This window comes from Periophthalmus magnuspinnatus, chromosome 12 (assembly GCF_009829125.3).
Source record: "Periophthalmus magnuspinnatus isolate fPerMag1 chromosome 12, fPerMag1.2.pri, whole genome shotgun sequence".
Classification (NCBI taxonomy): domain Eukaryota; kingdom Metazoa; phylum Chordata; class Actinopteri; order Gobiiformes; family Gobiidae; genus Periophthalmus; species Periophthalmus magnuspinnatus.
In genome coordinates, this window is record NC_047137.1 from 19,474,559 (window position 1) to 19,495,253 (window position 20,695).

The window sequence follows — 20,695 nt, forward strand, 5'->3', positions numbered from 1 at the left end:
AAGTACTACACAATACTACTGCACAAAAGTACTTGTCCTTCAGTAGTAGCACTTGTACTTCAGTAGTAGTACTTGTACTTCAGTAGTAGTATTTGTACTACAGTAGCAGTACTTGTACTTCATTAGTAGTATTTGTACTTCAGACTGACCTGGTGCTCGGCTGCAGTTTGTGCGGCTCCTCTGTGTAAAACTTCACAGCGAAAAAGAACAAGTACGGAGGCCCATCTGGGACACACAGAGAGTCAGATGCCCTCCCTATGAGTCAGATGCCCTCCCTCCCCATGTGTTAGACTTACAGAGCTCAGGATGCTGTGACAGAGTCTTGTCTGGGTCCAACCAGACCTAGAAAAGAATCAGGACTAAATCAGATCTAAAACCGGTCTAAACCAGGTCTACACCAGGACTAGACCAGGTCTCGACCAGGACTAAGCCAGGACTAAACCAGGTCTAAACCAGGTCTACACCAGGACTAAACCAGGACTAAACCAGGTCTAAACAGGACTAAACCAGGACTAAATCAGGACTAAACTAGCTCTAAACCAGGTCTAGACCAGGACTAAACCAGGTCTAAACCAGGACTAGACCAGGACTAAACCAGGTCTAAACCAGGACTAGACCAGGACTAAACCAGGTCTAAACCAGGACTAATCCAGGTCTAAACCAGGTCTAAACTAGCTCTAAACCAGGTCTAAACCAGGTCTAGACCAGGACTAAACCAGGTCTAAACCAGGTCTAGACCAGGACTAAACCAGGTCTAAACCAGGACTAAATCAGGTCTAAACCAAGACTAAACCAGGTCTAAACCAGGACTAAACCAGGACTAAATCAGGACTAAACTAGCTCCAAACCAGGTCTAAACCAGGTCTAGACCAGGACTAAACCAGGTCTAAACCAGGACTAAACCAGGTCTAAACAGGACTAAACCAGGACTAAATCAGGAGTAAACTAGCTCTAAACCAGGTCTAAACCAGGTCTAGACCAGGACTAAACCAGGTCTAGACCAGGAGTAAACCAGGTCTTAACTAGCTCTAAACCAGGTCTAAACCAGGTCTAGACCAGGACTAAACCAGGTCTAAACCAGGTCTAGACCAGGACTAAACCAGGTCTAAACCAGGACTAAATCAGGTCTAAACCAGGACTAAACCAGGTCTAAACCAGGACTAAACCAGGACTAAATCAGGACTAAACTAGCTCCAAACCAAGTCTAAACCAGGTCTAGACCAGGACTAAACCAGGTCTAAACCAGGTCTAGACCAGGACTAAACCAGGTCTAAACCAGGTCTAAACCAGGACTAAACCAGGACTAAACCAGGTCTAGACCAGGACTAAACCAGGTCTAAACCAGGTCTAGACCAGGACTAAACCAGGTCTAAACCAGGTCTAAACCAGGTCTAAACCAGGACTAAACCAGGACTAAACCAGGTTTAGACCAGGACTAAACCAGGTCTAAACCGGGTCTAGACCAGGACTAAACCAGGTCTAGACCAGGACTAAACTAGCTCTAAACCAGGTCTAAACCAGGTCTAGACCAGGACTAAACTAGCTCTAAACCAGGTCTAAACCAGGTCTAGACCAGGACTAAACCAAGTCTAAAACAGGTCTAGACCAGGACTAAACCAGGTCTAAACCAGGTCTAAACCAGGTCTAGACCAGGACTAAACCAGGTGTAAACCAGGTCTAAACCAGGTCTAAACCAGGACTAAACCAGGTCTAAACAGGACTAAACCAGGTCTAAACCAGGTCTAAACCAGGACTAAACCAGGTCTAAACCAGGTCTAAACCAGGACTAAACCAGGTCTAAACCAGGCTGGACTAGGCCAGAATTGATGTTTTGTACCATCTGCTGTCGGTTGTCGTAGATCTTGAGTCCAAAGAACTGGCTCTGGTCCAGGCCCAGGTGAGAACACACCTGTCGCAGCAGCTGTCCCGCCCTCGATGATTGCTGCCGTGGAAACAGAGCAGGTTAGACTCCGCCCCTGTAACAAGCATACAAGTGAACGGGCATCTAGTGCAAATCTCCAGTAGCACGTAACAATAATCCAGAGACAGTCACATGAATGAGCGCAAACTGTTCAAACCAATGAGATATAAATAAGAAACTCGGGAGAGGGTCGTCATGGTAACCAGTCATACAAAATGTTCCTCATACTCCTCGTACTCATCATTTGACTGTTCCCTTTAAGACATCGATGATTAGGCTTTTTGTATTTGTACTTTATTTAATGACCATGTTCTACCAAATGAATGTTCTGCAGCAACAGAGCAGTGTTTTTATCTTCATGATCCGGAGTCTTGCATTATGAGGACTAACACACACACACACAATATGAGGACACTCAAACACACACATTTTGAGGACACTGAAACACGCACTCCCACACACTCTCCAACACACACACATTATGAGGACTCTAAATCACAAACACACACACAATATGAGGACACTCAAACACACCCAAACACACACATTATGAAAACACTCAAACACACACACACCCCCACACCCCTGCATACACACACACACACACACACATGCATTTTCTGGATGGACTTTCTGTTCCTATTTTACATCAGAACTTTGCTCTTGCTCCACTCACAAGATGGCCGCCAGATTCATCATGGCAACGAACCCCATGTCCTCTCTAGGCCTTATAATACAACGCTGTTCGGACATGAAAACCAAAATAAATATTTAAAGCCATGAACACAAAAGTCTTTTGGATTTTATTTTTGGGAGTAGAAAGAGCGTCACCTTCAGGCCGCTGTCGGCGCTCAAGCTCAGACGGCTCTCGTCCAATAGGGTGACTTCTCCATAAAACTCCTTCCTGTTACCACGGAAACACGCCATGGTCACTAGGCAGAAAACAGAGAATGCAAAACACTTTAATACAACAATTTAGACAGGAGCAGAGAGGAGCAGAGAGGAGCAGACAGGAGCAGACAGGAGCAGAGAGGAGCAGACAGGAGCAGACAGGAGCAGAGAGGAGCAGAGAGGAGCAGACAGGAGCAGAGAGGAGCAGAGAGGAGCAGACAGGAGCAGAGAGGAGCAGACAGGAGCAGACAGGAGCAGAGAGGAGCAGACAGGAGCAGACAGGAGCAGAGAGGAGCAGACAGGAGCAGAGAGGAGCAGACAGGAGCAGAGAGGAGCAGAGAGGAGCAGACAGGAGCAGAGAGGAGCAGACAGGAGCAGAGAGGAGCAGAGAGGAGCAGAGAGGAGCAGACAGGAGTAAATCACAATTTCTTTTGTCATTTTTTTTCTCTAAATGGTTGTTAGAGTAAAAATATCATGAATGGGTCAGAGACACAAACCAGGTCTAAACCTGGACTAAACCAGGACTAAACCAGGACTAAACCAGGACTAAACCAGGACTAAATCAGGACTAAACCAGGACTAAACTAGGACCAAACCAGGACTAAACCAGGACTCAACCAGGACTAAATCAGGACTAAACCAGGACTAAACCAGGACTAAACTAGGACCAAACCAGGACTAAACCAGGACTAAACCAAGTCTAAACCAGGACCGAACCAGGACCAAACCAGGACTAAACCAGGACTAAACCAGGACTAAACCAAGTCTAAACCAGGACCGAACCAGGACCAAACCAGGACTAAACCAGGACTAAACCAGGACTAAACCAAGTCTAAACCAGGACCGAACCAGGACCAAACCAGGTCCAAACCAGGACCAAACCAGGACTGGGCTGTTTTTATTCTCACCTGTCGGTGCTTTGATCCTCTCTTTGATCCCTTTTTGATCTTGTTGTGTCGTTTCCATGGAGACGCACCCATGTCTCGTGCACTTCCGGTGCTCTTATTGTGAAGGAGACGTGCGCTCGTGACCTGCGGAAGTCTGAATCAGCGCAAAGAGCGGATGTAAACAGAGGAAGTGCGCATGCGCCATCTGAGCGGCATATCGTGCAGCAGAAGTCTGTGCGCGTGCCCGAAGACGCGGAAAAAACAAGAACTCCGAAGAAACGCGGAATACTGCAGAATAAAGCTTTAGGCACGTGATCTGCGAGTGCGCGCCGGCGGAGCGGGAGCGCACAGGACGGGCTGTGCACGCAGAAGTTACAGGTGAGCCACAGGTGAGCCACAGGTAAGTCACAGGTGAGTCACAGGTGAGTCACAGGTGGCTTTATTACGCTTCTTTACGCACGAAATCAAAGCGGCTCAAAGCGAAAGAGCCGCGCCGGAGCCGCTTCAGAGCCGCTTCAGAGCCGCTTCAGAGCCGCTTCAGAGCCGCTTCAGAGCCGCGCTGCGTTTCCGCGACGTCCCGCGTCTCTCCAACGTGACGCCATAAAAACACTTTACCTGTCCAGACGCACGCGGAAGGGTCAGGGACGTCTGCGCACGAGTCAGGACACCTGCGCACGAGTCAGGACACCTGCGCACGAGTCAGGACACCAGCGCACGAGGACACCTGAGCACGAGGACACCTGCGCGCTCTACTCTATAAACTCACGCGCTCTGCCCAAACGTCACAAAAAACAAAGAGTTTTTTAATCCTTATTACAGCGCACGACAGACTTATAAACTCTCTGCTCTGTGGAAACTTAATATGGACACACACATGACGTCATAGTACGTCATTATAATAATAATAACAGTTACATTAGACGCACGTGCATCTGCTTTAAATCCGTTCACATCCGGGCTTTTTGACAGAGGTCAAATGAAGTGTTTTGATTTGATTTGTTCAAAGTCTCAGTGCGTCGGACGCAGCGTCAGACTCTGGTTTCTGGGCAGTTTCAGGTTTGAGGTTGTCGGTGTGATTCCTGTTGAACAGGTTTTTTCTCAGAAACTCCACCTGGTCCAAGTCAAACCCGGAAAAAGACCAGACAAACAAGACCAAACCAGGACTAGACCAGGACTATACCAGGACCAGACCAGGTCCAGACCGGGTCCAGGTCTTATTGACTCATTTATTTTGTGCTTGAGTTTGTTAGCTGCTTTTGTGTTTTATATTATTAATATTATAAATATATTTAATATTAAGTGAAAGTCGTCATAAACGTGAGTTTGACCAAAATGTCGTTTTAAATTAACTTTGACCTCAAGCGGAAAAGAAACAGCAGACTCTGTTTCCTGTTTCCAGCAGGTCCTTACACACGGGGAGGGCATCTGACACAGGGGGAGGGCATCTGACACAGGGGGAGGGCATCTTACGCAGGGGGAGGGCATCTGACACACGGGGAGAGCATCTGACACACGGGGAGGGCATCTGACACACGGGGAGGGCATCTGACACACGGGGAGAGCATCTGACACACGGGGAGGGCATCTGACACACAGGGAGGGCATCTGACACACAGGGAGGGCATCTGACACATGGGGAGGATGGGAGGGCATCCGTAGTGATAATGTTTGTGTTTTGTTGTCAGTGATGAAGCGAGGCTGCACGCTCCCCCTGGTGGGTGTGGTCTTTTGTGTCGCCGTGGTGATTATATACAGGTCACTGGAGCAGCTGCAGCCAATCGGAGAGCAGGAGTCTGCACAGGTCAGAACCGTCTCACGTCACAAAAATTTAATCTAAAAATCAGTTTTGTATCGATCACATAAAGTTTGATCAAATCACAAACGTGAAATATTAACCTCTAGTCAGAGCCACTGATGTAGACCTGGTTTAGACCTGGTTTAGACCTGGTTTAGACCTGGTTTAGTCCTGGTTTAGACCTGGTTTAGTCCTGGTTTAGACCTGGTTTAGACCTGGTTTAGACCTGGTTTAGACCTGGTTTAGACCAGGTTTAGACCTGGTTTAGACCTGGTTTAGACCTGGTTTAGTCCTGGTTTAGACCTGGTTTAGACCTGGTTTAGTCCTGGTTTAGACCTGGTTTAGTCCTGGTTTAGACCTGGTTTAGACCTGGTTTAGACCTGGTTTAGTCCTGGTTTAGACCTGGTTTAGTCCTGGTTTAGTCCTGGTTTAGTCCTGGTTTAGACCTGGTTTAGTCCTGGTTTAGACCTGGTTTAGACCTGGTTTAGACCTGGTTTAGTCCTGGTTTAGACCTGGTTTAGTCCTGGTTTAGACCTGGTTTAGACCTGGTTTAGACCTGGTTTAGACCAGGTTTAGACCTGGTTTAGACCTGGTTTAGACCTGGTTTAGACCAGGTTTAGACCTGGTTTAGACCTGGTTTAGACCTGGTTTAGTCCTGGTTTAGACCTGGTTTAGACCTGGTTTAGTCCTGGTTTAGACCTGGTTTAGTCCTGGTTTAGACCTGGTTTAGACCTGGTTTAGACCTGGTTTAGTCCTGGTTTAGACCTGGTTTAGTCCTGGTTTAGTCCTGGTTTAGTCCTGGTTTAGACCTGGTTTAGACCTGGTTTAGACCTGGTTTAGTCCTGGTTTAGACCTGGTTTAGTCCTGGTTTAGACCTGGTTTAGACCTGGTTTAGACCTGGTTTAGACCAGGTTTAGACCTGGTTTAGACCTGGTTTAGACCTGGTTTAGACCTGGTTTAGACCAGGTTTAGACCTGGTTTAGACCTGGTTTAGACCTGGTTTAGTCCTGGTTTAGACCTGGTTTAGTCCTGGTTTAGACCTGGTTTAGTCCTGGTTTAGACCTGGTTTAGACCTGGTTTAGACCTGGTTTAGACCTGGTTTAGTCCTGGTTTAGACCTGGTTTAGTCCTGGTTTAGTCCTGGTTTAGACCTGGTTTAGACCTGGTTTAGACCTGGTTTAGTCCTGGTTTAGTCCTGGTTTAGACCTGGTTTAGACCTGGTTTAGACCTGGTTTAGTCCTGGTCTAAGTGTTACATGACAGTCCTCTGTATTATTCAAGTCACATCCTTTTATGTAACATGAATAAATCTTTATTATCTTTTTTATGCTGTGTGTGTTTGTGTGTCTCTGTGGTTGTGTGTTTGTGTATCTCTGTGGTTGTGTGTCTCTGTGTCTGTGGTTGTGTGTTTGTGTGTCTCTGTGTCTCTGGTTGTGTGTCTCTGTGGTTGTGTGTTTGTGTGTCTCTGTGGTTGTGTGTTTGTGTGTCTCTGTGGTTGTGTGTTTGTGTGTCTCTGTGGTTGTGTGTCTCTGTGGTTGTGTGTTTGTGTGTCTCTGTGGTTGTGTGTTTGTGTGTCTCTGTGGTTGTGTGTTTGTGTGTCTCTGTGGTTGTGTGTCTCTGTGGTTGTGTGTTTGTGTGTCTCTGTGTCTCTGTGGTTGTGTGTTTGTGCGTCTCTGTGTTTGTATGTTTGTGTGTTTGTGTTTCAGCTCCAGCTGCTGCAGCTCAGGATGGAACATCTGGAACAGATGCTCAGAACCAACAACCTCCTGGTGTCTGACCTCGAGCACTCCCTCAAAGCATCATGGGAGAGAGGGGGCGGAGCACGGAGGGGCGGGACACAGAGGGGCGGAGTACGGAGGGGCGGGACACAGGTGAGCGGAGCACAGATGGGCGGAGCAGAGACAGGTGGGGCCAAAGGGCCGCTGCCAGGCTGTCCAATGGGTGAAGAGCAGAGGGGCGGAGCTGAAGTTCAGGTGAGTCAACAACCTGTGTGTCAGATGCCCTTCCTGTGTGTCAGATGCCCTCCCTGTGTGTCAGATGCCCTCCTCGTGTGTCAGATGCCCTCCCCGTGTGTCAGATGCCCTCCTCGTGTGTCAGATGCCCTCCCTGTGTGTCAGATGCCCTCCCTGTGTGTCAGATGCCCTCCCCGTGTGTCAGATGCCCTCTCCGTGTGTCAGATGCCCTCCCCGTGTGTCTTCTCAGATGCTGGACGTGTACGACCTGTTGCCCTTCGATAATCCCGATGGCGGCGCCTGGAAACAAGGCTTTCCCATCCATTACCGTGGCGACGAGTGGAACAACCAATCGCTGCAGGTGTTTCTGGTGCCGCACTCACACAACGACCCAGGTCTGTCTGCTCCCTCTCACAGCGAGGTTGTGGGTTAGACTCCAGTGGCAGAGTGGTTAGCCCGTACCCGTTCTCTTTCAGGTTGGCGGAAGACGTTCGATCTGTATTATCACGACCAGACCAGGCACATTCTGGACAACATGGTCCAAGCGCTGACCGAGGACCCGAGGTGAGGTACTCACACATGTACTCACACTGGTACTCACACAGGTACTCACACAACTACTCACACAGGTACTCACACTGGTACTCACACAGGTACTCACACAAGTACTCACACAGGTACTCACACAGGTACTCACACAAGTACTCACACAGGTACTCACACAGGTACTCACATAGGTACTCACACAAGTACTCACACAAGTACTCACACAGGTACTCACACAAGTACTCACACAGGTACTCACAGAAGTACTCACACAGGTACTCACACAGGTACTCACACAAGTACTCACACAGGTACTCACACAGGTACTCACACAGGTACTCACACAAGTACTCACACAAGTACTCACACAGGTACTCACACAAGTACTCACACAAGTACTCACACAAGTACTCACACAAGTACTCACACAAGTACTCACACAAGTACTCACACAAATACTCACACAAGTACTCACACAAGTACTCACACAAGTATTCATAATATTTAAGAAGTGCTAATATTCACAGTAGTATTCATAGTAGTATTTGTAGTAGTATTCATAGTACTTTTATTTGTTCTGTTTCAGGAGGACCATGATCTGGGCTGAAGTCAGTTATTTCTCAAAATGGTGGAACGACATCGACGCCCAGAAAAGGGCAACGGTCAAAAAGTAAGACACGCCCCCTACCCTGCCCCTCTTACTCACCCCTTTGCCCCTCTGCCTCTGCCCCACCTCCCCTGCCCTCCTTCTTACCCTGTGGCGCCCCCTTCAGGCTGCTGATGGAGCAGCGTCTGGAGCTGGTGACCGGGGGCTGGGTCATGGCCGACGAAGCAAACTCTCACTACTACGCTCTGCTCGACCAACTCATCGAGGGACACCAGTGGGTCCAGACTAACCTGGGTAAGACAGGGACCAGGACTGGACCAGGACTGGACCAGGACTGGACCGGGACTGGGCTGGGCCTGGACCTGGACTGGACTGGGACCAGGACTAGACCAGGTTTAGAGGAGTCTGTGAATGAATGAATGTCTATTTAAAAGGGACAGAACAGAGAGCATTGCCACATTTTAAAACAGTAACCGATGCCATGTCCATAAGTCATCTAGCCAAAGGCTAATTTACAGGCCTGGTCCCTCACATCAAAACAGACAAAAGTATTGACAGACATGCAACACATTATTACAGCATTAAAAAATACACAATTAAATTACTTCAGTGTTCACAAGCTTGATTTAGTTTTAGCAACTGCTTCACTTTACAGGTGAAGGTTTTGCATGGGGTCTTCGTGTGGATCTAAACTGGTTTTGGCGGCTTTTGTTTCCAGGTGTGAAGCCGGCCAATGGTTGGGCCATTGACCCGTTTGGCCACTCCCCCTCGATGTCGTACCTGCTGAAGGGGGCGGGGCTAAAGAATCAGGTTATCCAGAGAGTTCACTACAGCGTCAAGAAACATTTCGCACAACAGCACCTCCTGGAGTTCAACTGGAGACAGCCCTGGGGTAAGACGACTAGACCAGGACTAGACCAGATCGAAACCAGGACTAGACCAGGACTAGACCAGATCGAAACCAGGACTACAGTCAGTGAGACCATAGTCTGTATAAAGTGGACTGAGGGGGTGTATTCGTTCTTTTGTGTTGTGCTAATACTAATCTTTTCCTCCAGACCACGCCCCCATCACTGATGACATCACCTGTCACATGATGCCGTTCTACAGCTACGACGTCCCTCACACCTGCGGCCCCAACCCTGCAGTCTGCTGCCAGGTAAACCCGGAACTAAACCCGGAACTAAACCCGGAACTAAACCCGGAACTAAACCCGGAACTAAACCCGGAACTAAACCCAGAACTAAACTCGGAACTAAACCCAGAACTAAACTCGGAACTAAACTCGGAACTAAACCCAGAACTAAACTCGATCTTAACCAGAAACTGAGCCAGGACTAAACCAGGACAAAACCCGGACTGAAACAGGACTGACACAGGATTGAAACAGGACTGAAACAGGACTGAAACGGGACTAAACCAGGACTAAACCAGGACTAAACCAGGACTAAACCAGGACTAAACCAGGACTAAACCAGGACTAAACTAGGACTAAACTAGGACTAAACCAGGACTGAAACAGGTCTAAACCAGGACTAAAACAGGACTAAACCAGGACTAAACTAGGACTAAACCAGGACCAAACCAGGACTGAACCAGGACTAAACCAGGACTAACTCCTCCATGTTTCTCTGCAGTTTGATTTCCATCGTTTACCTGGAGGTAGAGTGTTCTGTCCCTGGAGAATTGCTCCTCAGCCGATCAGCCCTGAGAACGTCAAAGAGAGGTGAGTCTGACCCCTGACCCTATGAACCTATGACCCCTGACCCCAAACCCGTCCCTGATCCCTCACCGGACCTTGTTCCAACCCTCTTGTGATTCCCTCATTTGAGTCAGAGCTCGTCCTGCACACCCTGATCACCGGGGCAACGCCATCTTCTGCAATGACTTTTATTCTTTGAACCAGTTTTTTTTGTTAAAAACTATTCATGGACCTGGATTAAACACTGAGAAGATGAACCGGACTAAACAGATGAGAAACACAGGGGCGGGACCAGGAGGGGGCCCTAGCCTCTAGAACAGCCAATACCCCCCAGATTTTTGCTCCATGTGCCTGATTTGTCTGTTGTTAATGTTCATATCTTGATTTACAGACACAATAGTGAAATAAAAACCCCAGGATCATGTAGAGGGTTAATACGAACATTTAAGACCAGAATGAGTCTGAAATCGCGCCCATGCTTCACTATTTGGAATGCGGCGGCTAGCGCATTAGCTATGTACAGAGATATTTACAGGACATGGGTCTGACTGAAACAGAGGAATGACGTCTATAACCCTCTGACCTGTGACCTCTGACCCTTTCACTCCCTGACACCTGCTCTTTGACCCAGGGCCCTGCTGCTCCTGGACCAGTACCGGCAGAAGTCCAGACTGTTTCGGACTCCGGTTCTGTTGGTTCCTCTGGGAGATGACTTTCGCTTCGTGGACAAAAGCGAGTGGCAAAACCAGTTCAGTAACTACCAACGTCTGTTTGACTACATGAACCAGAGCCCCGAGCTGCACGTCAAGGTCAGAGTTTAGTCCTGGTTTAGTCCAGGTTTACTCCAGGTTTAGACTGGGTTTAGTCTGGGTTTAGACCGGGTTTAGTCTTGGTTTTGTCCGGGTTTAGACTGGGTTTAGACCGGGTTTAGACCCCGGTTCAGTTTACGTTTAGACTGGGTTTAGTCTGAGTTCAGTCTATTGCAGGTTTAGTCCGGATTTAGTTCTGATCTAACTGTAGTCATCGTCTAGGCCCAGTTCGGGACTCTGGCGGACTACTTCAAGGCCCTGCACCGGCATCTGGACTCGTCTCAGGTCTGTGCTCAAACAAAGACACAGGATTTTACACACACGTACATATATATATATATATATATATATATATATATATATATATATATATATATATATATAAATGCACACACGGACACACACATTACACACACATGCACACATACCCACACATCTTAGGACTGTAGATGAGGCATACGTCTTGTGCAGGAGCATCTTCCAGCTGTGGGTGGAGACTTCTTCACATACGCCGACAGAGACGATCATTATTGGAGCGGATACTACACCTCCAGACCCTTCTACAAGAGACTGGACCGCACTCTGGAGGCCACGCTCAGGTACTGTACTACAGGTGTTGTCACGATTGGCTCTGCTGTGATCACCCGCTGCATCTGTACGTTTGTGTCTATTGTTGTTTTTGTGTGTAGGCAGCACGGTGGCTGAGTGGCAACACTCATGCCTCACAGCAAGAGGGTTTGGTTTGATCCCCGGGTCGCCCAGGCCTTTCTGTGTGGAGTTTTTCATGTTTCTCCTCGTGTCTGGATGGGTTTCCTCCGGGTACTCCGGTTTCCCCCATCAACCAAAACATGAACGCCCTTCAGACAACTGTTGCTGTGATTTTGGGCGTTACAAAAATAAATGAATTGAATTGAATTGAATTGTGACGCTCATAGCCAGGCCGCCGCACACACATACAAATGAAGAGAAAGAATGCAGAAATGATCAGATACCACATGTGTGGGGCAGGGTCAAAGCGTATCCTCACTCTCCGTGGGTGGTCTCATCCTCGTTTTCCATGCTCAGGTCCTCGGGATATCTGGACTGAGATGTCTGATGATTTTCTTGGGATCTGCTGCAGCCATTCCTCCAGTTTGGGGGTCACTACCCCAAGGCACCACTGAGGCCTTCACCTTCCAGACCTTCTCCAGCTCTTGTTTGAGCCACTGGTATTTCTCTAGTTTCTCATGTTCCTTTTTCCTGATGTTCTGCGATGTCCACCACAACTGCTTTGCTCTTTTGTTTATCAGCCACCACAATGGTGCGCTTGACTGTCTGAGACACTGAGCTCATCATCTGCTAGGGCCTTGTTCTTGATGTACTTATGGACAGTGGCTCTCACACTCACTAGTCCTCGGCCTCCTTCTTTACGACTCTCATACAGTCTCACGGTGCTGGTCTGTATCTCCTCCTTTGGCTGATGATTCCTGCTGGTATCTGATTACTGACAGGGCGTAGCTGTTTATGGCCTGGGTCTTGTTCCATTGAGCTGACTCCTTAGGACTTGTCTTACTCGTCTGAGGTATTTGGCCGTGGCTGGTTTCTGCTTGCCATTTGCTTGTGGGACACAAAGGTCCTTGTAACTGTCCTCAGTGTCTGTTATTGTTCCTTCTGGGAGGGAGACCCCTTCTGTGTGAACAACCTTCCCCCCCTTGTCACCATCCGGCTGCACTTGCACTAGATCCTGGTGGTGTAGATCCTGGTGGTGTAGATCCTGGTGGTGTAGATCCTGGTGGTGTGGATCAGTGAGTCGATGTCTCATTCTTAGCGTACAGTTTGATGTCGTCCATGTAGAGGAGGTGACTGATGGTCGTCCTGTTCCTGAGTCGTGTCCATATTCTGTCTTGTTGATGATTTGGCTGAGGAGGTTCAGACTCTGCAGAACAGCAGTGAGGACAGTGCGTCTCCTTGGTATATGCCACATTTGATGGTCACTTGTGCAAATGACCATTGGCCTCAAGGGTGGTTTTCCACAACCTCCTGGAGCTGAAGGCTCTTAGAGTCCTGTGGATGTTGTACAGCTCCATTCAGTGATCCAGGTGTGTGGCATTGAGTCGTAGACTTTCTTGTATCAATCCAGGCAGTGCACAGGTTGGTCTCACGGGTTCTGCAGTCTCGGGTGACTGTTCAGTTGACCAGGAGCTGGTGTTTGGCTCCCCTGGTGGCTTTGCCGATGTCCTTCTGTGCTGTGGTCATGTATTGATCCATGTGCCCACTTATCTTAGCCGTGATAATGCCTGGAGGAGAAGAAGGATCCCTCAAAGGCTACAGTTCCATTCAACTATCGGATTAAGGTTATCGCAACTAAGTGGGCACATGGATCAGTACATGAGCACAGCAAGAATGGCATCGGCAAAGACACCAGGGGAGCCAAACCCCAGCTCCTGGTCGACTGAACCGAACAGTCGCAAGACCCAAGGTGCAAAGAGGTCCCTGAGACAATCCAGCACAGGGTGTAAGATGCTACAGGGAAAGCAAACATGGAGCGACATAATCAAGTGGAGCCAGAGTGAGACATCTGTGCAGAGTACGGACTGGAGACCTCAAGATCAAGGTGGGAAACACCTCTAGGAACCAAGATTCTATAGGACTTCCAGATACAGGCTGTGGTGGTGGATAAACAACAGAGTAATGCTGTTGTGATGGACATTGCAGTACCAAGTGAACATCAGGAAAAGGAACATGAGAAACCAGAGAAATACCAGGGGCTCAAAGAAGAGCTGGAGAAGGCCTGGAAGGTGAAGGCATCAGTGGTGCCCCCCAAAATGGTGGAGTGGCTCCAGTAGATTCCAGGAAAAACATCAGACATCTCAGTCCAGAAAAGAGCAGCAACAGCAAAGATACTGTAGAACCCTCAAGCTCTGGGGCCTCTGGTAGAGGACCCGAGCAGGATGAGATTTTATGTATGTATGTATGTATGTATGTATGTATGTATGTGTATATATATATATATATATATATATATATATATATAATATATATATATATATATATATATATATATATATATATATATATATATATATATATAATGACATGGTGCATATGTCTGTTTGACACTACACATTTAAACAGTTTGACATTTCTAGAGAGTTTTCTGGACAGTATCTCTGGACTGGTTTTGTTTTTCTCAGAGGAGCTGAGATCCTCTTCTCACTGGCTCTCACGGAGTCAAGGCATCTCCAAAGTACCATGTTTCCGGGGAAGGAGCTGTTCAGTCACCTGACCTCAGGGAGGCGGAACTTAGCCCTTTTCCAGCATCACGACGCCGTGACGGGGACTGCTCGAGACGCAGTGGTGCAAGACTATGGAAACAGGTACTTTACTAGTGCTACTGCTACTACTACTTTTACAACAACTGCTACTACTTCTACAATTACAGTTAACTACCAATACTAGTTCTACTAGTACTACAAATATGAGTACTACTACTGCTACTATTACCACTACTACCACTGCACTGCATAGCAGTAGTACAATACTACTACTATAGTACTAGTAGTGCAAAAATACTATAGTAATAGTACTGCAGTAAAGTACTACAGTAAAAGTAATACTGCAGTAAAGTACTACAGTTATGGTAGTACTGCAGTAAGTAATAGAGTAATAGTAGTATTTAATACTTAAGTGGTTCAGACTGAAAAATTTCTGTTTAAATGTGTTTCATGCTTCTAAAGGAGCCACCCACAGACGCCTCAGGTATGACGTCAGTGCTAGCACTGTTTACATCTAACATTAGCATTAGCATGAGCCTTAACGTTTCCATTAGCATAAGCCCTAACATTACCATTAGCAGTAGCCTTAACATTTGCCTTAGCTTTAACATTAGCATTATCCTTAGTGTTTTTTTATTTATTTTTAGAAATAGCAATAATCAGATTATGTCATCAGATTTGACAGTAACTTTAGCCTTATCTTTAGCATTAACCTAAGTTTTTTCATTCACCTTAGCTTTAACATTAGCCTTCGAATTAGCATTGACATTAGCCTTAGCGTTAGAGTTTGTATTAATTCCTGTATTTATACTGTGATGCTAACTGTGCTAACACAGAGTGCCTCATTTTCAAACATTTCCAAACAGTTGCTGCATTTACTGAAACACAAACACATCTGTACTTAAATCATGTTCTGTTTGACAACCACCAGAGGGCCCTCATAGTGACCAAAAACAAGTGTACACGTGTGTAACAGTTTTAAACATGTTTGTCCCGTGTTCTGCGGTCACATGTGTACAGGTGAAACCAGAAGTTCACATACACTATATAAAAAAACACGTTTGCTTTTTTTTTTCTCACTGTCTGACATAAAATCAGACTAAACTTTTCCTGTTTTAGGTTAGAATTAACAATATTATTTCTATCTGCTAAGTCTTTAGACTTTTTATCATGACTTTCAGTCAGAAATGTATATACAGTAAGATAACTATTTGTCATAACGGCAGGTACAGGAGCGGACCAAGGAATGCAGACTCGGGGCAATTTTACAGTGTTTATTAACAGTTTGTGAAATAATAAGAGTCAATATTCATTAAACACACGGGAGGCGAACCAGGCGTGCGGAGTGTTGAGCGGAAACGGGGAACACCAGGACCAGACGAAGACGAGGGGTGGACTGTACCGGAGCTGGAGCGCAGGGTCAGGAGCAGGAGCGAGCGAGGAAGCAGGAATCTGGGAAACAGCAAAATCCAGTAAGACACGAGTAGGCAGGTAATGGGATACAAATTTGAGCTGGAACATTCACGTTTACACGCGGACGATCTGGCTCCGAGTGTCATCTGCCGAGCCCTCATATACTCAACAGCAGGTGGTGATGATTGTGCTAATGCTCTCCAGGTGCGCACGGGAGGAGTAGGAACTCCGCCCAGCTCCGGATTCAGACAGGTAGGGGAGGGGGAAAGCACACAGGGAGACAGACAATGCAGGCATCATGACACTATTCATTTAAACAATTTGGGAAAACCCAGATGATGATGTCATGTCTTTGGAAGCTTCTGATTGGTTTATTGACACATTTGAGTTAATTAGAGACACACCTGTGGATGTGTCTGAAGCTCACCTGAAACACTCCTGAAACACTCTGCTTCTTTGTGTAACATCATGAACCCCATGATCAAAATAAATAATATCATGAAGTGAACTGTGGACCTGCTCAAGTCTGGTTCATCCTCGGTGCAGTTTCCGCCTGAAGGAGCCACGTTCATCTGTTCAATTAAACACAAGTATAAAGACCATGGGACTGTCCAGCGTCACACCGCTCAGGAAGGACACGTGTCCCAGAGACGAACGAGCTTTGGTCGGAAATGATCAACACAAGAAAAAAAGAAAAAGACCTGGTGAAGAAGCTGCTGAAGCTGTAAGAGTGTGTCATTATCCACAGTGAAACGAGGACTGAGGACATGGACTGAAAGGACAATCTGCAGGAAGAAGACATGACTCCAAAAGAAACAGAAAAAAGGACACTCTGCAGGAAGAAGACATGACTCCAAAAGAAACAGAAAAAAGGACACTCTGCAGGAAGAAGACATGACTCCAAAAGAAACAGAAAAAAGGACACTCTGCAGGAAGAAGACATGACTCCAAAAGAAACAGAAAAAAGGACACTCTGCAGGAAGAAGACATGACTCCAAAAGAAACAGAAAAAAGGACACTCTGCAGGAAGAAGACATGACTCCAAAAGAAACAGAAAAAAGGACACTCTGCAGGAAGAAGACATGACTCCAAAAGAAACAGAAAAAAGGACACTCTGCAGGAAGAAGACATGACTCCAAAAGAAACAGAAAAAAGGACACTCTGCAGGAAGAAGACATGACTCCAAAAGAAACAGAAAAAAGGACACTCTGCAGGAAGAAGACATGACTCCAAAAGAAACAGAAAAAACACAGTACAGTTTGTAAATGCACAGGGACAAAGAGCTTCATTTTTGGAGACATGTCCTTTGGTCCAAACTTGAACTGTTTGGCCAGAGCATTGTTACGTATGGAGGAAAAAGGGGGAAGCCTGAGAAAACCATTCTAACTGTGAAACACGGGGGTGACTGCATCATGTCGTGGGGTTGTTTTGCTGCAGGAGGGACTGGTGCACTTCACAAAACAGATGCATCAGGAGGAAAGAACATTATGTGGAAAAACTGAAGCAACATCTCAACACATCAGCAGGAAGTTAAAGCAACAAATGTGTCTTCAAATGGACAATGACCTGAAGCATACGGCCAAACAGGTGACAAAGAGGCTTAAGGATAACAAAGAGGCTTAAGGATAACAAAGTCAATGCCCCGATCTCAGTGAAAATGTAAAATGAAAATGTATGATCCGACCTGAAAAGGCCTGTGTGAGTGAGACGGACACAAACTTGTCTCAGTTATCCCAGTTCTGTCTGGACGAATGAGACAAAATATTTCACCCAAGTCTTACAGTTTAAAGGGAATGAAACCAAATACTAATGAAATGTATGTAAACTTAAGACTCTGAAGAAAGTCTTGTTAATCCTAACTGACCTAAAACAGGAAAAGTCTGATTTTATGTCAGACATAGAGAAAAAAAGCAAATGTGTCTTTTTATATAGTGTATGTAAACTTCTGGTTTCAATTGTGACTGTTTTAACCGTGTTTGTCCCGTGTTCTGTGTCTGTTTTCTGACCTTTATGAACAGATTAAACACAGTTTTTGAGTATTTATCAGTAAAACACTTTATATTCACTTTATATTCAAGAGTTTGGTTGGATCAATCTCAAACATGAGTCCAGAGTTTTATCCGTTAGCTGTTATCTGTTAGCTTTTATCCATTAGCTGTTAGCTTTTATCCATTATCTGTTTGTTTATTTTATTTTATTTATTTTATTTGAAGGACAATGTGCAGATACATTAAAAAGATGGCTGCACCAGATTTAGCTGTAGCTCTGTAGTCCTGGGTGTCACGAACATTAAAAAACAATTCACATATAAAAAGTGCAATACAAAAAACAATGTACAGTTGTGCAAAATTTTCAATACATAGTGCAAATTACAAGTTATTAAAGTGCAAGACATATGCAACAGATATCAGAATAAATACGGTGTAGTCGCTATCAGATGATACCCACGAGGGTAGCATCTGATAGCTCTGTACCTTATTGGTATTATAAATGTAAACAAGACAGTAATATGACACTAAGACAGTATAATAACACTCATGATCTGGTAATCTAGTGGCCATCAGATGGTACCCACGAGGGTAACATCTGATGGCCGAATACCCGTCTGGTATAGTTAGTGTGAGCAGGACTGATGGTCAAGAAGCCAGTTTTTGACAGCCCCTGAAAAGCTGTGATAATCTGCTATGTTCTTAAGATTTTCTGGAAGCCCGTTCCATTCCTTGATGGCTTTAAAAGAGAAGGCAGATTGAGAGAAAGCGGACTTTCTTGTAGGAACATTGCAGTCATTGCAGTTTGCTTTTATCCATTGGCTGTTAGCTGTTATATGTTTGCTTTTTTCCATAAGATGTTAGCTGTTAACTGTTTTCTGTTAGCTGTTAGCTTTTATCAGTTAGCTGTTATCTGTTAGCATTTATCCATTGGCTGTTAGCTGTTATATGTTTGCTTTCATCCATTAACTGTTAGATTTTATCCATTAGATGTTAGCTGTTATCTGTTAGCTTTAATCCATTAGCTGTTAGCTGTTGGCCCGTTCGCTGTTAGCTGTTAGCTTTTATCCGTTTGCTGTTAGCTTTTATCTGTTAGCTCTGCTGTTTTGAGTTAGGGTTTTATTCATTTTTACATCATCGTACAAAGTGTGTTTGTTGTTTAGACTCTTGAGCTCCATCCTGAACCTGCGACAGGTGATCCAGAGCTCCGCCCACTTCCTGCTTCTGTCTGACAAAAGCCAGTTCAACCCATCACAGCCCCTCCTGCAGACGGTGAGCTCCGATTGGCTGTGTCTCTTTCCACTGCAGATAAACATTTAGAAATAAGGTAAAAAACATCCATTCATATTCAGATGGGTTAGTCCTGGGTTAGTCCTGGTTTAGTCCAGGTTTTGGTCCGATTTAGTACTGGTTTAGTCCTGAGGGCCGAGCCCACGCCAGCTCCGCCCTCTGGAACTGCTGGACTCACTGCAGCTTTTCAAATCAATAAAAAGTGACGTGTTCAATGCGACATATGACCCAGAGCGTCGTCCTCCTCAGGTTGATTACTGTTTATGAAGAAAAAAAGAGCGAAATAAACCCTGTGTTTTATATTATTTATTATCATTATTATTGTTATTATTGTTTGTTTTCAGGATGAGGTCATTGCAGCTCACGATGCTCTGCCTCAGAAAACCACCATCAAAGTCAGTGACACGCCCAGGTACAGTGCCCCCTACTGCACACACAGATCTTCTCAGGTCCTGGCCTGGTCCTGATCTTGTCCGGTTCTGGTCTGGTTCTGGTCTGGTCCAGGTCTGGTCCTGGTCTGCTCCTGGTCTGGTCCTGGTCTGGTGTAACCGGTTCATATATATGTATAATTAATGTATAATTACACAAAATACTGCTTTTGTTTGTCACAGTTTTGTCCATACCTGGTGTTTTGATTTTATGTGCAGCCTTGGTCCTCCAGCCGCTTCTTCTTTGTTTTTCTTTCTTCTTTGTGTGTCCCTCGCCTTGCTCCTGGTATAAATTTGGGGTTTGACTCCCGCCTCTTCCCTTTGCAAACCCGTATTGGGAAGAGGTCAGTCATTCATTGTAATCCCAAGTGTCCTCTTTTAATTGTCTTTATCTTTGTATACATCTGTGGTTATATTTTATTTGTATTTAAGTTAATATTGATCTCCTGTGTCGTTTCGTTGTTTTTGTTTGTTAATGTGAGCAAGTGCGGGAAGATGTTGATATTCTCTATTGTCTTTTGTTGTATAGTGTGGGCTGGACCAATGTGTAGCGGCACGTGTTCATAAAGTTTTATACTTTTTATTGAACAGGTATGTTGTTGTTACCCTTTGCAAACCCGTACTGGGAAGAGATTAAAGGTTCAAAAGTAACCCTAACCCTAACCCTAACCCTTACAACACAACGCAGAAGTCCACCGGTCACACTGGTCCTGGTCTGGTTCTGGTCTGGTTCTGGTCTGGGCCTGGTCTGGTTCTGGTTCTGTTCTGGCCCTGGTCTGGTCCAGGTCTGGTTCTGGTCTGCTCCTGGTCTGGTTCTGGTCTGGTTCTGTTCTGGCCCTGGTCTGGTCCAGGTCTGGTTCTGGTCTGCTCCTGGTCTGGTTCTGGTCTGGTTCTGGTCTGGTCCTGGTCTGGTTCTGGTTCTGTTCTGGCCCTGGTCTGGTCCTGGTCTGGTCCTGGTCTGGTCCTGGTCTTGTTAAACTTTCTGTGTTTCAGGACGATTGTCGTGTACAATCCGCTTGAACAGCGCCGCATGACCGTCGTGACCATTACTGTGGATACACCTGATGTCACTGTCGTAGAAGCGCAAACAAACCGGCCAATCACAGCACAGATCTCTGCTGTGTGGGAGGAGCCAACACAAGCCTCCAGCAGCACCTTTCAGGTAAACAATACCCCTGGTTTAGTCTTGGTTTAGTCCTGATTTGGTCCTATTT

The 20,695-nt window shown here is 46.1% G+C and overlaps 2 protein-coding genes across 4 annotated transcripts in view; one reads left to right on the plus strand and one right to left on the minus strand.

The window, feature by feature from the left end:
- Nucleotides 1–255: 255 nt before the first annotated feature.
- LOC129456689 (band 4.1-like protein 4) lies at nt 256–3,846 on the minus strand. The gene is made up of 4 exons (XM_055225596.1): nt 3,721–3,846; nt 2,753–2,853; nt 1,838–1,942; nt 256–342 (listed from the first exon to the last, which is right to left on the minus strand). The coding sequence occupies exons 1-4, from the start codon at nt 3,776–3,778 to the stop codon at nt 256–258; spliced, it is 351 nt and encodes a 116-aa protein (XP_055081571.1). The 5' UTR covers nt 3,779–3,846.
- Nucleotides 3,847–3,925: 79 nt separating this feature from the next.
- Nucleotides 3,926–20,695, plus strand: part of man2a1 (mannosidase, alpha, class 2A, member 1) — a 31,726-nt gene continuing 14,956 nt past the window's right edge. The window contains exons 1-17 of one of the 3 annotated variants that reach the window (XM_055225634.1): nt 3,926–4,077; nt 5,385–5,500; nt 7,199–7,465; nt 7,695–7,839; nt 7,921–8,008; nt 8,577–8,660; nt 8,764–8,891; nt 9,316–9,489; nt 9,656–9,756; nt 10,235–10,323; nt 10,931–11,108; nt 11,331–11,393; nt 11,580–11,707; nt 14,282–14,464; nt 18,927–19,035; nt 19,398–19,465; nt 20,475–20,643. In XM_055225634.1, coding sequence (XP_055081609.1) covers nt 5,387–5,500; nt 7,199–7,465; nt 7,695–7,839; nt 7,921–8,008; nt 8,577–8,660; nt 8,764–8,891; nt 9,316–9,489; nt 9,656–9,756; nt 10,235–10,323; nt 10,931–11,108; nt 11,331–11,393; nt 11,580–11,707; nt 14,282–14,464; nt 18,927–19,035; nt 19,398–19,465; nt 20,475–20,643 — 2,088 coding nt within the window. In that variant the 5' untranslated portion in view covers nt 3,926–4,077; nt 5,385–5,386. Of the gene's footprint in view, nt 4,078–5,361; nt 5,501–7,198; nt 7,466–7,694; nt 7,840–7,920; nt 8,009–8,576; nt 8,661–8,763; nt 8,892–9,315; nt 9,490–9,655; nt 9,757–10,234; nt 10,324–10,930; nt 11,109–11,330; nt 11,394–11,579; nt 11,708–14,281; nt 14,465–18,926; nt 19,036–19,397; nt 19,466–20,474; nt 20,644–20,695 lie in introns of those variants that run through there. The other 2 variants (XM_033976203.2, XM_055225635.1) reach the window with 2 other exon arrangements.